The 14074-nt window shown below is 49.8% G+C and overlaps 1 protein-coding gene across 8 annotated transcripts in view; it reads right to left on the reverse strand.

Annotated features, from left to right (window-relative positions):
- The window catches only part of MEGF11 (multiple EGF like domains 11), a 374950-nt gene that overhangs the window by 191667 nt on the left and 169209 nt on the right, over positions 1-14074 (reverse strand). For all 8 annotated transcript variants that reach the window (XM_054532820.2, XM_024232600.3, XM_054532818.2 and 5 more), the window contains one exon: positions 5493-5585. In XM_054532820.2, coding sequence (XP_054388795.1) covers positions 5493-5585 — 93 coding nt within the window. The remainder of the gene's footprint in view (positions 1-5492; positions 5586-14074) is intronic.

The following is a 14074-nucleotide window of genomic DNA, read 5'->3' on the forward strand; positions in this document are numbered from 1 at the left end:
GAAGATGGATGGTGGTGATGTTTGCACAACAATGTGAATGTACTAATGTTACCAAACTGCACATTTAAAAATGTTAAAATGAGTAATTTTATGTTATGTATCTTTTACCAGGACTTTTTAAAGAAAGAATTTGTAGCCAACACTTAGTTTGAGAAGCACTGACCTTAAGGGTCCCGAGCTAGTTTAGGAGCATAGGCATATTTCTGAGCTGGTTAACATTCTATTTTAATCTGCAGATAGCTTAAAGCCAAGTCGGCCTGGGGTCCCACACACCATTCAAGATAAGAACGCGCTGGACTTGGCAGAAGCTACAGCTGGTGATGGGCCAGCTTGGTTCCGGCTGCCTTCATCACTCAGGCCTCTCTGTAGTCCTGCCTTGTGCCCAGCGTCTGGGGAGTAGGGGAGCAATTCTGCAAGACAGCAGGACAGTGTGTACCGGGCTTTGACTTATCCTGCACTTTGTCCTAAGTGCGTGGATAAGACCTGTTTGGTGGAATACATGGTAATGTGGAAAACAGTGGGAAATGGAGGAGCAGGCTTCTCCCTCATCTCTACCCCAGGCCTTCTGGAGGGGAGGCTCAGGCCCAAAACCAAAATGCCATTCTGTAGCCTGGAACCCAAAATGCAAAGCACCCTGGGACGGGAGGCAGAGAAACGGGACCCAGGAAATACAATAATTAAATCATACAATGAAAGCTTAAATTTCCAAGTTAATTCTTGGGCATAATTTATAAAAGTTAACAGGGCATATTTAATTTAGGAATTGGCTCACGTCCTTCTCCGTACAGCTGAAATCTCATAAATGAAGTATACTGGATCACTGCCCAGTGCGGAAATAAAAGTTATGAATAATGTTTCTATCTCAATCATTGTCAGTGCTTTAATATTCCTAATTACTTTAAAAAGCTAGATATTCAATATAGGAAAACTTTCTTCCTTTTTATCTCCACTTGTGAGATTAGTGCAATTTAATAAGAGTCACTCTGTCATCTTTATTCAGTATAAACTGACATTTCATCCTTTTACTCTTCATTATTATATGGGATGCAGGTTTATGACCAGGCTTGCAGCCACTCCATTTCCCCATAGTGGTCCGTCTAACAGCCCAGAATTATCCGATAGTTGGTGTGTCAGCCCACCAGGCAAATCAGCATCATCTCTCTTCCTTTATGGAGCAGAAAGAAATTAGTCCAGGCCTTAAAAAAATTCAGCTAGGGGGTTATAAGTCAGTAAAAGAATGAGAAGTCCCCACCCGACCCCGGTACTAGATTTATCCCCTTCGCTGCTGTCAAAGTCATAAATCCCTTGGCAGCCACAAAGGGCAGGGCAGGGTAGGGGCAGAGAGCTGGATGATGGATCTTCAAAACCCTCCCTGCCACTTCCAGGAATTTATCCTAAGAAGAAATTGGGACAAGTGGGCAAAGATATACGCATAAGAAGAATCACTGCAGCATTTTTACACAGGGCCACAATCCAAAAATCCCTAAAAAGCCCAAAACATGTTTTAAAAAATTCAGCACCAAAATCCATTTAGAGGCAAAATCTGCATGAAACCGATTTGAGGTTGTATATTGCCTTTATGTCACTAGATGTGATCAGTCATATGTCACTTCAGAAATACCACTGTTTCACCCAGGGTGCTGCCCAGACCCCCATGGGGGCATATGTCACACACAACATACTCACCACATGCTTTCTAAACTCTGAAAAATTCTAAATTCTGAAGCCAACAGGCCCCACGGATCTTGGAAAAAGGATGGTGGGCCTATGACAGTGAAGAATCAGAAACAACCTCAATGTCCATCAACAAGGGACTAGTTAAATGCATGTGGTAATCCATAGAATGAAATTCTGTAAGGCCATTACAGATCTAGAGGAGATTCACATTTGTTGACAAGAAAATGAGTGCATGACATAAAGTTAAATTTAAACAGCAAGTTATAGACTAGCTCACATATTTGATCTAAATAATAAAAGTTATATCCAGATCTAGCCCAATGTGCAAATGTATAGAGGAATGGCAGGAAGGATAAGCACCCAAATGCCAGCAGTGGTTATCTCCAGGGTGGAGAGTTAACCTTTTTTGTCTAACTTTTGCTACAGTTTGATTTTTCTTTTTAACATGAACAGGTATAACTTAAGAACCAGAGAGAAAAAAACAAACAAGAATGATGCTTTCAATTAAACAAAACCAAAGCTTCTCTGAAAGGGTGTCACACATATAGACTCCATTCAGTGATCTCCAGAGACCACACTGAAGAGGGACCAAGATACTTGTCTCCACAGATTCGGGCCCACAAAGACCCAAAGGCACTGCAGAGAGCACACTGGCTGATAGACCCCCAAATAGCATGTAGCAAGCAGGCTCAAATTACTTGAGGAAAGCTGGTAACAATTTGTGTCCCATGGCCGACTCCTCTATCTCCACAGCAATATCTCAGGGCCACATCTTTTAAGCAGAACTCACTTTTCCCTATGAACAACCATGTTTTCTCATGACAGATCAATTTCAACCTTGGGCTATATTAACAGAGGTTGAGCATCCAGAAGGAGGTAGAGTTATAAGTTACAATTGTATAAATAATTAAGAGTTCAGGTTCAGGACATAGGTTTTTGCTTGGGTGATAGTCCCAGACTTACCATCGACTAACTGTGTCTGCTGGAAGTTCTTTAACCTCTCTCTGCTTCAACCTCCTCCTTTGTAAAATGGGGATAAATAACAATTCCCATACTATAAGTTTGTTGTGAAAATTAAACAAGTAGATAAGTAAATAAAGCACCCAGTGCATAGTAACATTCAATATATAGTAGCTATCTCCACTGTCATTTTTCCATACTGGTCACACCAAGCTTGCAGTTGTGTGGCCAGATCTAGGAGTGAGCATTTAAGAGGAATAAAGGCCACGGCCAATGGAGAGAAACCAGATGGGAAAGGTAGTCCAGATGACATCAGGTGAGAAACAAGGGAACTTGGAGAAGAAACACTTGGGGAGGAAAATGATCACTATCTTCTAATACCTGACCCATTGGAGGGTCTCTGGTTTCTTCCGTGCAGCCTCAATGGCTATTATCAACTGCTCTGAGATGACCATTTCTATACACACAGACTGTGGTCTTATCCAATGAGCTCCTTGGAAGAAATTCCAGGGACAAGGAGCATCATGGTCATCCATCACCCTGCCCTGGACTTTATTATGAGCGAGAACCAACCAGTAGAAGCTAAAAGGTAGATTTCCACTGCAGAGAAGGGAAAATGTTCCAACAATGAGAATGGGCTTCCAAAAGAGGTAGTGAGCTCCTTGTCAGTGGAGGTATTCAAGCAGAGGTTGGAAAGCTCTTAGCAGAGCATCTAAACGTTCAGTGCTCTGAATGACACTGAAGGTGAGAATCTACGAATTGCTTTAATTCGATGCTGCTGTCCCTCAAAGAGGGCTGGAACCCCTTTTAGAACTTCCCATGGGTTCAATAGCACATGCCTTTGAGTAGATCCAAAAGTCATGGCTCTTCAACCCATGAGGGTGGATTTAATTGAGAGGAAAGAGCTTTTGGGTTGCTTAGCACCAAGTCTGGTGACTGAATGGAAGGAGTTAAATCAGACAGCCTAGTTCTGTGCTGTAAAGTAACAGGTCTGTTTCCCTGCTTGCTTGGTAAATTCACTCTGGGGGCAAGTCATACTCTAAACTGCCTAGTCCTGTTCATCAAATGCCACCTTTGTTCCATCTCTTTCATTAGGCCAGAAACCCTGAAAAGACACAGACCATGTCTAAAAGACCCTCCAGGGCCCTCCCCACGGCCCAGCACAGTCCCGAGCATAGAGTGAGCACTAAACACAGTTGCACTCACCGGTGGTTTCTATATACTCAGGGCCCCGGGGGACCCAGGCTGTATTTCAACCTCCAATAGGCTGCCCTCAGCATTATAATCCAGCAGCAGCAGGCAGACCCATCCCAGCAGGGCTGACCTAATCCAAGTCAGATATTCCTTCCTCAAAGATTCCTTGTAAGCCAAGTTATGCAAAACAAAACACAGATAAGGGCGGGGGAAGCCCAGACATTTTACCCAGTGTGTTTTGCAGCTCCAGTCCACAGAAAGACTGGTTGGACATCTTCCTTTATTTAGCTCACCTGTGCCTCAGTTTACCTTTCATTGCCTGGCCCTGTTTCCCAGTCATGGCTCACTCAAAGCAGTAGGACAAATGGAAGGAGGAGGCCACTGTGGTCACTGGAGGTCCTAACACATTAGGGGGTTTCTTGGATACCTCAAACAGATCATGGACTCCCTGAGCCAAGATAATCACCTAGGCTCAAAACAAAGCCACATATTGGCTTTGGCCAGAATGTTCTCATGCACTGCATAGACAGAGAGCCTCCAGTCAAGGCCTTTGGGAAACCAAACAAAAAAACATAACTAGATGTTTCCACTGTAGCAGAGAGAGTGGAAAAGGACAACAGCACTACACTGGGCCAACATGGACCCAACATTCTCCTAAGCTTTCATGACTATAGCAGTCAGGTATGGGATGGGGAACATGGAGGTGGCTCCCCAAGATGGGCAAATAATTGGGCTTAGATTCCTAGTGGAGCCGCTTGGCTGTGTTATCCACTCAGGTCACCACAAAGAGACTCTACTCCAACTCAAAGCAGGAGGAAATTTGGGCTTCAACCTTAGTCAAGTCCTCTTTGAAAATCAAACAAGACCATGATATTAACCAACCCTTGACTGCATAATGTGCCAAGTCATCCAAAAATATTTGGGGGCAATAAACCAGAGGGGAAGGAGGATTCATCTTCATCTGGGTTCTTGGCAGAGAATTCCCTGAACAGCTGCCAGGTATGCCTTACCCTCTTGGTGGCCAGCCCCACAGTAGAGACAATGCACCATGCCACTGTGGGTCACTGGGCCAGCCTGGAGAGCATCCACCTCACCCCAGGCTCAGTAGGAAGGCTTCCCTGGAGAAGGTGAACCATCCACCCACAAAAATGTAGGAACACAAGGACCTGCCCCCACGAGTGTCCTGTTCTAATTTTGGGGACACAGAGACATCCCAAATGTCCACCAGTCTCACAAATCAGTTCCCCTGAGCCTCTGTGGGCACCCACAAAACTGAGCTTTTGGACCAGTGAACCTGGGGACCAGGGCTAGACGACGGCGACCTCCTCAGTGTGTACTCCTGGGCGCTGTGTCAATTTCACATCAACCATCAAAGACCATATCTAGAGGTGTTCCATCAAAAGTCAGAGTTGTCCAGATGATCCCACAATTCCGTACACATACAACACACAATGCCCCCACAGGCCCCCATAAATCACCATCCCTCAAGTGCCACCATGTTTTAACTGCAGGTATACCTCCTCCCTGATGTTCACACAGGCTCAGGCAGCCCATCCCAAGTCGCCCCAGCACAACACAAAAAGGTGGCATGCATACACCACAACCCACCCCCCTACCAAGTCAAGCCAGGGGGCCTCCCGACCCCCAAACCCCAGACTCACCGCTAGAGCAGTCGGGCCCTCCCCAGCCAGGCTCACAGTGGCAGGTGTCCGGGGAAACGCAGCGGCCGTGCACACACTCCTCTGTACACAGGGCTGAGGGGACATGGGGAGAGAGAGGAAGAACCAGAACAAACAGTGAAAACCAACCATCTGGTCAAGGAGCATAATCCATTTTGTCACAACTCCCTGGTGCACAGGGATGCTCAGAACGCATGACTGGCTTGGGGGGAAAATCAAGCTACACCTGACCTGAGTTATTTAATTAACTCCAGAATGGATCCTACAAGAGTACATTTCATCCCAGCCTCATTTCTTAAAATGAAACCCAAGCTGGAGAAGCGGTAACTTCGTTGGCTCTTCGAGAACATTTCCTGCAACGTTTAACAACAGACACCGCCACAAACCTCAGCTCCTAAATCCACACCCCTGCTCTCTTTCCCCATCTGCTTAGGAAATGATCTGTCCCTTGTATCTTCTGCTTTCCCCAGTATCCTTCTGAAAAGGCCCCAAAATGTATCAGCCTGCCTGAAAAGAGGGTCCCGTCTCACTTTTCCCCCCACCTTTCTGCCCTCCTCCCCAAATGTCCCTATTTTGGGGCTCTCAAATGTCAGCAAATCTGCAAAGTACACACATGCAGAGGAAAAAAGCAACAGCTAATTATAAGAAAGTAATTAAGAGAGACATCCACGATGATGATAATTGTAATTAGAAAGTGCCTGGCAATTTCTTATCACGCAGTTGAATGCTGCAGCCTCCTGAGGTGGGAGGTTGCAGCGGCAGGCAGTTTCCCTCAACCACTCTGGTGCCGAGGCTTATTGACAGCAGTTTGAGGGAGGGAAATTATTTTTCTCTTCCTTTCACAGAATCCACATTTCCTCAAGGTCATCTTTTGCTCCTGAAAGATCTGCCCCACCATCTAAGCCATCAGTGAGGGATTACAGAAAGCCCCCATGTGCCACCTCCACCAAGTCTGAAAGCTCAGGGAATCAGCAGTTACCATCAACCCTGTCAATTCCTTAGACCGGATCTAGATGGTTTTTTGTTTTGTTTTGTTTTCCCCGAAAGCAAGAGGCTTCTCTCTGCCCAGTACTGGCCTGGGCTAGGGGAGCAGGTGGTCCCCTTTGATGGCCCCCCACCCACTGCCTGGCCTAAATGCCCACTGGGAAGATGCTGTTGGGTTAAACAACAAGGCTCATTTTATGGCTGATGTGGTCCTCTGGCCCCTCCTAAGCACAGAAACTGACCCCGAAGCTGCTGCCTTAGCTTTGCCCAGGCCCCAGGCAAGGTAGACCCCAGAAGAGCCATTTCACATGCCCCGCTGGTCAGTGGTCTGGAGTCAGCCTGTCCACTGCAAGCCTGGGATGTGGTGTGTCTGGAGATCCCTAGCACCTGGGTCCTTCTGATTGCTACAAGTAGCCTTCGGGGAGGGTGGTGGTACTTCCCCAGTGCTGGAGCCCCGCTCACTTGCAGCCCTGAGAAGCGGCTAACCCAATGCTGGAGAACCCAGTGGGCCTTGACCCCGGAGAACAGCTCCACTTAGAACCACAATGTGCTGCTCACGTGGCAGCTAGCAAGACTGTCAGTCTTGCTGCCTGGGCTCCCCCTGTTCTCACTGGACTTTCCAAACAAGCTCAAATGGGTCAATGCCCCCAGGACACACCAGTGTCCATCCTCTGGCTCCCCATGGGATGCCAGCCCCTCAGCCCAGCCAGCTCCCAGCCCTGGCCTCAGCTGCTCCCTCTCCCTCATCCCCACCCCCACCCCCACAGGCTGAGGTCCCTGCATGCTCCACAGCTGGGCTCATCCTTGTTACAGCTTGTCACATTAGCTCACTAACACTGCCAACTGTTTTCTGACTGCAGAGAGCAGGACCTTGATCCCTGGGGTCTCTGCTGAGGGCGGTGAAATCAAGCAGTGACTTGCGAACCTGCCGAGTGTCAGGGCTCAAAGAAACTTCAGAGAAAATCATGTCCTGGCCCTTTGGTTTATACCTGGAGAAGCTGAGGCCTGAGCGTTCATGGCCCCTTGGGCAGTGTGTGGCCTTTCAGCCAGGGAGGAAGGAACTTGGGGTGGCTTCTGGAGCTACAGGCCTCTGAAGGTGGAGAGAGCCCAAGGCTGTGGGGACTTCACATTTTGCCCAGGCTGGACATCTTCCCCCGCCACGTGGCTCAGGGGCTGGTGGTGGGGCCGTTCCAGAGGGAACAGCACAGGGGTGCTGTGACAGGCCCACGGGAGGGTCAGAGGTGACTAGAGACAGAGGGTGGAGGAGCTGCTTCAACATGCTCAGCACCACACAGGTTAGGGATAGGGTAGAGGGCAGGTAATTTGAGAAGGAAGACCACCCAATGACTTGCCTGCCCCCTGCTCCCGATCCTAGAGACCCAGCCCATCCGCCTACCTCCTGTGCCTTCTCCAAGCTGGGAGGGAACAGCCTTCTGGTGCTCTGAGCAAGCTCCACACTGCACTGCCTTTTCCCTTGGTCCCTTCCCAAAGCCCCAGAGACCAGCAGGACAGTCTGCAGAGCACCGCCCCCCACACTGCAGACACAGACCTCAGCTCAGTCGTGTATCCAGCCCTTGGACCCCGGTAAGGACTCTGCTAAGGCAGTAGCTTCGGGGTCAGCTTCTGTGCTACACGTGTAGGACGGTCATCCCACAGTCCCTTAGCTTGACCCCAGGGATGCAGGTGCATCTCCCTCCTTTCCTCATCGTCCTGGTATTTTGCCCACACCATTTGCTTGTCAAAACCTCAATCCATTCATATTTCATAGGTGTTGTTTAGACAGTGTTGTTTGAAGCATGAAACATTGACAGCAAATACCCGAGGCTCAGACTGCCATATTCGGCAATTGGGCCACCGCATGTTTGGACACCTGGTGGGGAGGGGCTGGGGGTGCTGCGGGGAAAGTCTCCTAGGGAGGATGGAGCTGGCCATCCCTGGCGCTAGGGCGGCCGACTCCTATGCCAGCAGCTGGCAGCCCGTCTCCAGAGGCCTGGGGTTACTCAGCTGCTGCTCCTAGAGCGTGTGGGTGCCCTAAGCTCTTTCAGACCACAGATCCCCATGCCAGTGACTGCCTGGGAGGGGCTGGGTTAGGGTGCTGCCACCCTGGCCTCCTTCTTGGAAACTTACAACTCTAAACAGGGTGTTTTGTCAAGTCCCTCTTCACACTGCTGCAAATCCATCTGCTGTCATGGACAGAGCAGCTGGATGGGCTCTGACAGCACCAGCCGTGTGATGGGGCCAGCCACTCGCCCTCTCCTGGCCACACCAAGAAATATGAACTGCACTCTCACCACCCTGCCTCAGTCCTGCTTCTGACCTCCCAGCGTGCTAGAAGCCTTCTCAGCAAGCAGCAGGACACACAGGGGTTGAGAGCAGACTGCATCCAGAATGCCGGGTCTGGCCCAGGGATGTGCCTTAGCAGCTCTAGGCCTTGGATGAGTTATCTCCATCTCTGTGTCAGCCCCATCTGTTCAGTGGGGGACGGTGGCAGGATGGGCCTCACAGGCTGTGTGAGGACTGAATGAGTTGATGGAGTGCCCAGAGCAGGGCCTGGGGTATAGAAAATGCTGTATGAACCTTGCTGTTGTTACTAGAGTCTCCTCGGCCCTGGGAACAGGCTCCTGGTGAGGTTCGAGCCTCTTGCATCCTCCACTCACTCCCACCCTTCACAGAGGTCCTGGACACGTGACAGGTGGTCTATAGGGAACTGCAGACAGATCCTTGGTTGGGGACAGTGCTGCTGGAGGGCAGCGCCATCTCCAGCCCTGGCAGGCAAGGCCAGGGTGGTAGACAATGTGATGATCTAAGTTTAAATTCCACATCTGCCAACTACAATTACAGTTATAGGACCATAAACAATTAACCTTCCATGCTTCAGCTTTTCCATCTATAAAATGGACACAATAGTAGTGCCTACTTTATGGGGTGCTGCAAAGATTAAATGAAATAAAACATGTAAAGTTCTTAGACCAGTGCCTGGCATGTAGGTACATAGTAAGTACTCAATAAGTGTGACATGCTATTGCCATTTCTCTCTCTCTCTCTCACACACACACACACAGCTGTGGGATGTCTAACACAGCTGACAGCTGCTGCCATTTGTTGCCACTCCCTATGCACTACCATTTTCTGAGCACCTACTATTTGCCAGGCCTTAGGGCTTTCACACATACTCCCTCAGCCTCTGGCATAGGCCATCCCAGTACACGTTGAGGGAGGTAGCTATGTCAGCACTGTCTCTCCTTTGAGGATCTCCAGCTCCTGGGGGACAGAGGCTGCTTCCCACTCATCCTTTTTAAGCCCTCATGCTTTCTGGTACACAGTAGGTGCTCAATGCTTGTCAGTCCCACACTTACCTGCCCCAGGAAAGAATACCACAGCTCATGTGACAAAGGCATGCTTGTTTTCCCCAAGCTCAGCCTCAGAGCTCAGTCACAGAGAAGTCACCAAATCTGTGGACCTGTCCCTTGGCTCAGGCTGTTTCTGGCCCTGTGGGACCAGGGTGATCAGGGGTGTTGAGGATGGTGGTGTGGGGCTGCAGAACAAATCCAGCCTTAGGTGTCAGGCAGCCCTGATTTGTGTCTACAAGTATCTCCCTGTGATATCAATAACTCACCATCTTCTCTGGGCCCTGCAACTTCACTGGGAAATCAAGATTAAACCAGATGAGGTTTTAAGTTCCATGCAGCTAAGAATCCCCTCGATCTGTCCTCCTACCCACCCCCTCCAGGACACACCTGGATTGCTGCCATTGCTCTGGTTCCCCTTCCTGGCCCCCAAGCCCCGGCCCCTTTCTATCACAGGGACCCCTGCTTTCTTTGCTCTATTCCTTTGGAAACGGCGCTGGACAAGGAGCCAACTCTCTGGGTTCAGGCTCTTGTCCATAAAAAAAGGATGCCCTTAAGGATCCTTCCATGGCTGACATTCCTCGATGCTTCTCTTCTGACCTAGGACCGCACTGACTCCAGCGCACCACCTTAGAAAGCTGGAAGCTTGAAACATTTCCATTGAGCTCCCTAGCCCTGGGTCACCTGGCCACCAAAGCCAGGCACAGCCTCCATCATCCAGCTCCACCAAGAAGCCGGGAAGGGTGAGGTTCCTCCAGCCACCCTGTTTGCACATGATGGAGGATGAAAGATTTTTCCACAAGAACCCCCCATCCACAGGAGGGATAACCAGCCTTTCTCTGGATCTCCACGGCACTCAGTGAAGGGTGGTTGCCCATTTGGTGGGATGTAGCACACTTGACCTCCTGCCATTTCTCCTTTCAGTGTTAGTCCAGACCAGGAGTGGTCTGGACCAAAAGAATCCCACACCACCATCCTCAGGACCCCTGGCCACCCTGGTCCCATAGGGCCAGAAACAGCCTGAGCCAAGAGTCAGGTCCAGAGATTTGGTGCCTCTCTGTAACTGAGCTCTGAGTCTGAGCTCGGGGAGAAGAAACATGCCTTTCTTGTGAGCTTTGTGAGGGTAAACCCAGGGTCTGAAACATCCCTGTTATCTCCCCATGGGCTATGCATTACAGATACTCCACATGTGGCTATTGGTGACTCCTCCCAGTGCCCATGCCTTGCAAGTGATGTTGACAAGCCAGGGAGGAGGATCAGGAGGCAGAGGGTGAGATGGGGTGGGGGACAGGAGGCTGTTCAGCCTGGAGAAGGAAGTACTAGGTGGGGGCAGGTCATGGTCAGCTGACCAGGCTGAAAGCCCAATAGAGATATGGGAGCCATTCTGTCCCGGACAGAATAGGGACCCAAGGGAGCAAGTGACAAGGGAGCAGATATCAGCCTAACCCAAGGCAAGACTTTCTAACACCTGAATGGGTTCAGCAGTTCACAGGGCTGTTGTACAGGTAGGGAGCAGGCCACCACGATCACGCAAAGGATAGAGAACTGACGGGCACGCGTGGCAGGGCGGAGGCGGGCTCACTCTGCCAATCGTTGGGGATCCAGCTGGCTGCGTATTTTTGTAAACGAAGTTCTGTTGGAACACAGCCACGCCCAGTCGTTTACATACTATCTACGGCTGCTTTTGCACTACAAGGACAGGGTTGAGTGGGTTGCCACCGAGACTGACATTTCACAAAGTCTAAAATGTTTACTATCTGGTGCTTCCTGGGGGAGGTGGCCCCCTGTGGTAGAGGGCTCCTGGTCTGGTGGGAGACAGGACTATGGGACATGGAAGGTCTCTTCTTCCCCTTTCTCCCCTATAATTTACTTACTCCCTGGATGACCAGATGACAAAACAAGGCCAAAAAAGGCGCTTAGAAAATACGAAATGATGCCAGTCCTACTTTCTAAAGTGGCACTATGAGTCTACCCAAAGGAGCAAGGGCTGTCAAGCTGGGAAGCAGAACCTTGCAGCAGTCACGCATGCTGACTCAGCACTTTATTCCACCCCTCTTTCCTACTGGGAGCTGGGGACAGGGAATCTGGAAGACTTAGCGAACACTTGTATTGCAATCGATGGTCTTATTCAGATAGACACTAGGGACAGTGCGGTGAGTGCAAAAGAGGAAAAGAGGCCAAACAAGAAGTCCTTTCTTGGCCTGGCACTTACCAGGTATTGAGTACACACAGCCCCACTGAGTCCTGGAGGTGGGGGTTAGTACCACTCCATTTATGGTTGGGAAACTGAACCACAGGAAAGGCTAAGCAACTTGTGCAAATTCACATAGCCAGCAACTCAGTGCGCTAGATCAGTATTTCTTAACCTTTTATCCATCACAGGCTTTTTAGACTTTTTCTTCCCTAATTACCCCCTCCCATGAAATTCTAGTAACACAGATACACTGGATATCTGTGCCTTGTATATAATCAGCTTCGGAACTCATTTTTGCCCCTGGCAAATGCACATGCTAGAGATTCTCCATTTGTCCTGTTCACAACATTCTCCTTCTCCTCCACCTTTCTCTGTGCCCAGAGAAGCTGACCTGCATGGATGGCATTAACGGGCTTCCTGGCCTCTGGCTTCTGGATGGTTTTCAGTCAATGGGAAATAGCAGCAGGAGATGGGAGGGCGGGCAGGAGGTGAGACTGGGCCATGGGTGGTGATGGTGGTGGTCCTTCTTCCCTCCAGCTAAAGGTTCCAGTGACTGCTTCCAGTCCAGGGGTGGTTGTGGCTCTCCTTGATTTCTAGCCCTGAATGCTGCACCATTTCTTACTGGTTTTCCTTAGCCCTTCGCCTGCTTTTATAAATCATTTTATTATTAAACTTTCCTCACTCATCCTCCTTAACACGCCATCTGGGCCCGGGCGCAGTGGCTCACCCCTGTAATCCCAGCACTTTGGGAGGCTGAGGTGGGCAGATCACGAGGTCAGAAGTTCAAGACCAGCCCGACCAACATGGTGAAACCCCGTCTGTACTAAAAATACAAAAATTAGCCGGACATGATGGTGTATGCCTGTAATCCCAGCTATTCGGGAGGCTGAGGCAGGAGAATCGCTGGAACACGGGAGGCGGAGGTTTCAGTGAGCCGAGATTACACCACTGCACTCCAGCCTGGGTGACAGAGCGAGACTCTGTCTCAAAAAAGTACAAAAAAAAAAATGCCATCTGTTTCTTGGTTGAGACTCTAACCGGTCCAGGAGCCAAGCCGAGGTTTGCACCCACACGTGTGATGCCAAAATCCTGCTCGCACAGGGTAAGATGAGTAAGTTCCAGCAGCAGATCTGTCACTGACTTGCTGTGAGAACTTAGCTCATTCCCCTCCCTTCTTGGGGTCTGTTTGTCTGTCTGTGAAATGAAAGGGTTGGATGACAGGATCTAAATGTTCCCTCCAGCTCTGGGAGTAAAAGCCTCCATGATAGCAACTGCCAACTTCTTTGCCTGACTGATTCAAGCTAAGTTTGAGAGGAATTTGTTCCACAAATGCAGGCATAGAGCTTGGCCCGGGAACAAACTTGTTCAGAGGTACAGATGGAAGGCCAGGGCATCAGTCCTGGGGCAGCAGGTGAGCTTGCATAAAGCAGGCCGGGACCCAGGACGGCGATCTTGGCACCAAGCAAAGGTGTGTGTGCGTCAGACTTGGGGTCTCCTCTGCAAGCAAGCTGCTCAGATAACACTGGCCCTTCCTAACCAAAGGTGGCCCCATCTGCTGTCCCCAGCTCATGGAAGCCCTCTGAATCAATTCTCCCTTCTATTGGGCCTCCACCCGAGATGACCCACAAGTCCCTGAGGTGTCTGTGGTCATGTATTTTGCCTGGAAATTTGCAAATGGTCTTACTAGTTAACGGAACTATAAAAATTACTTACATGAAAGAGTCAGGATAAATAAAGACAACTTCCACGCCCCCTGGCCAACTAGCCTGACATTCAGTGAAGATCCAAGAGGCTGGGAGATCAGGGAAAGGGTGGTAGCCTCCCAGAATCCTCCAGCATATCGCCTCCAGAGCCACCCCCGAACCCAGTCTCCCCAGTGCTCCAAGGCACATTGATCAGTCTGCCATTAGCATTCTTGGCAAGAGGCTTGGATCAGGCTGTCATTGGATTCAGCTTGGAAATAAAATGACCTACATCTACGTGGACCCAAGTGCCAATTCTGAGGTGACATGCTTAGCATGAGTGATTCTGCCATGCCC

This window comes from Pongo abelii, chromosome 16 (assembly GCF_028885655.2).
Source record: "Pongo abelii isolate AG06213 chromosome 16, NHGRI_mPonAbe1-v2.0_pri, whole genome shotgun sequence".
Taxonomy (NCBI): domain Eukaryota; kingdom Metazoa; phylum Chordata; class Mammalia; order Primates; family Hominidae; genus Pongo; species Pongo abelii.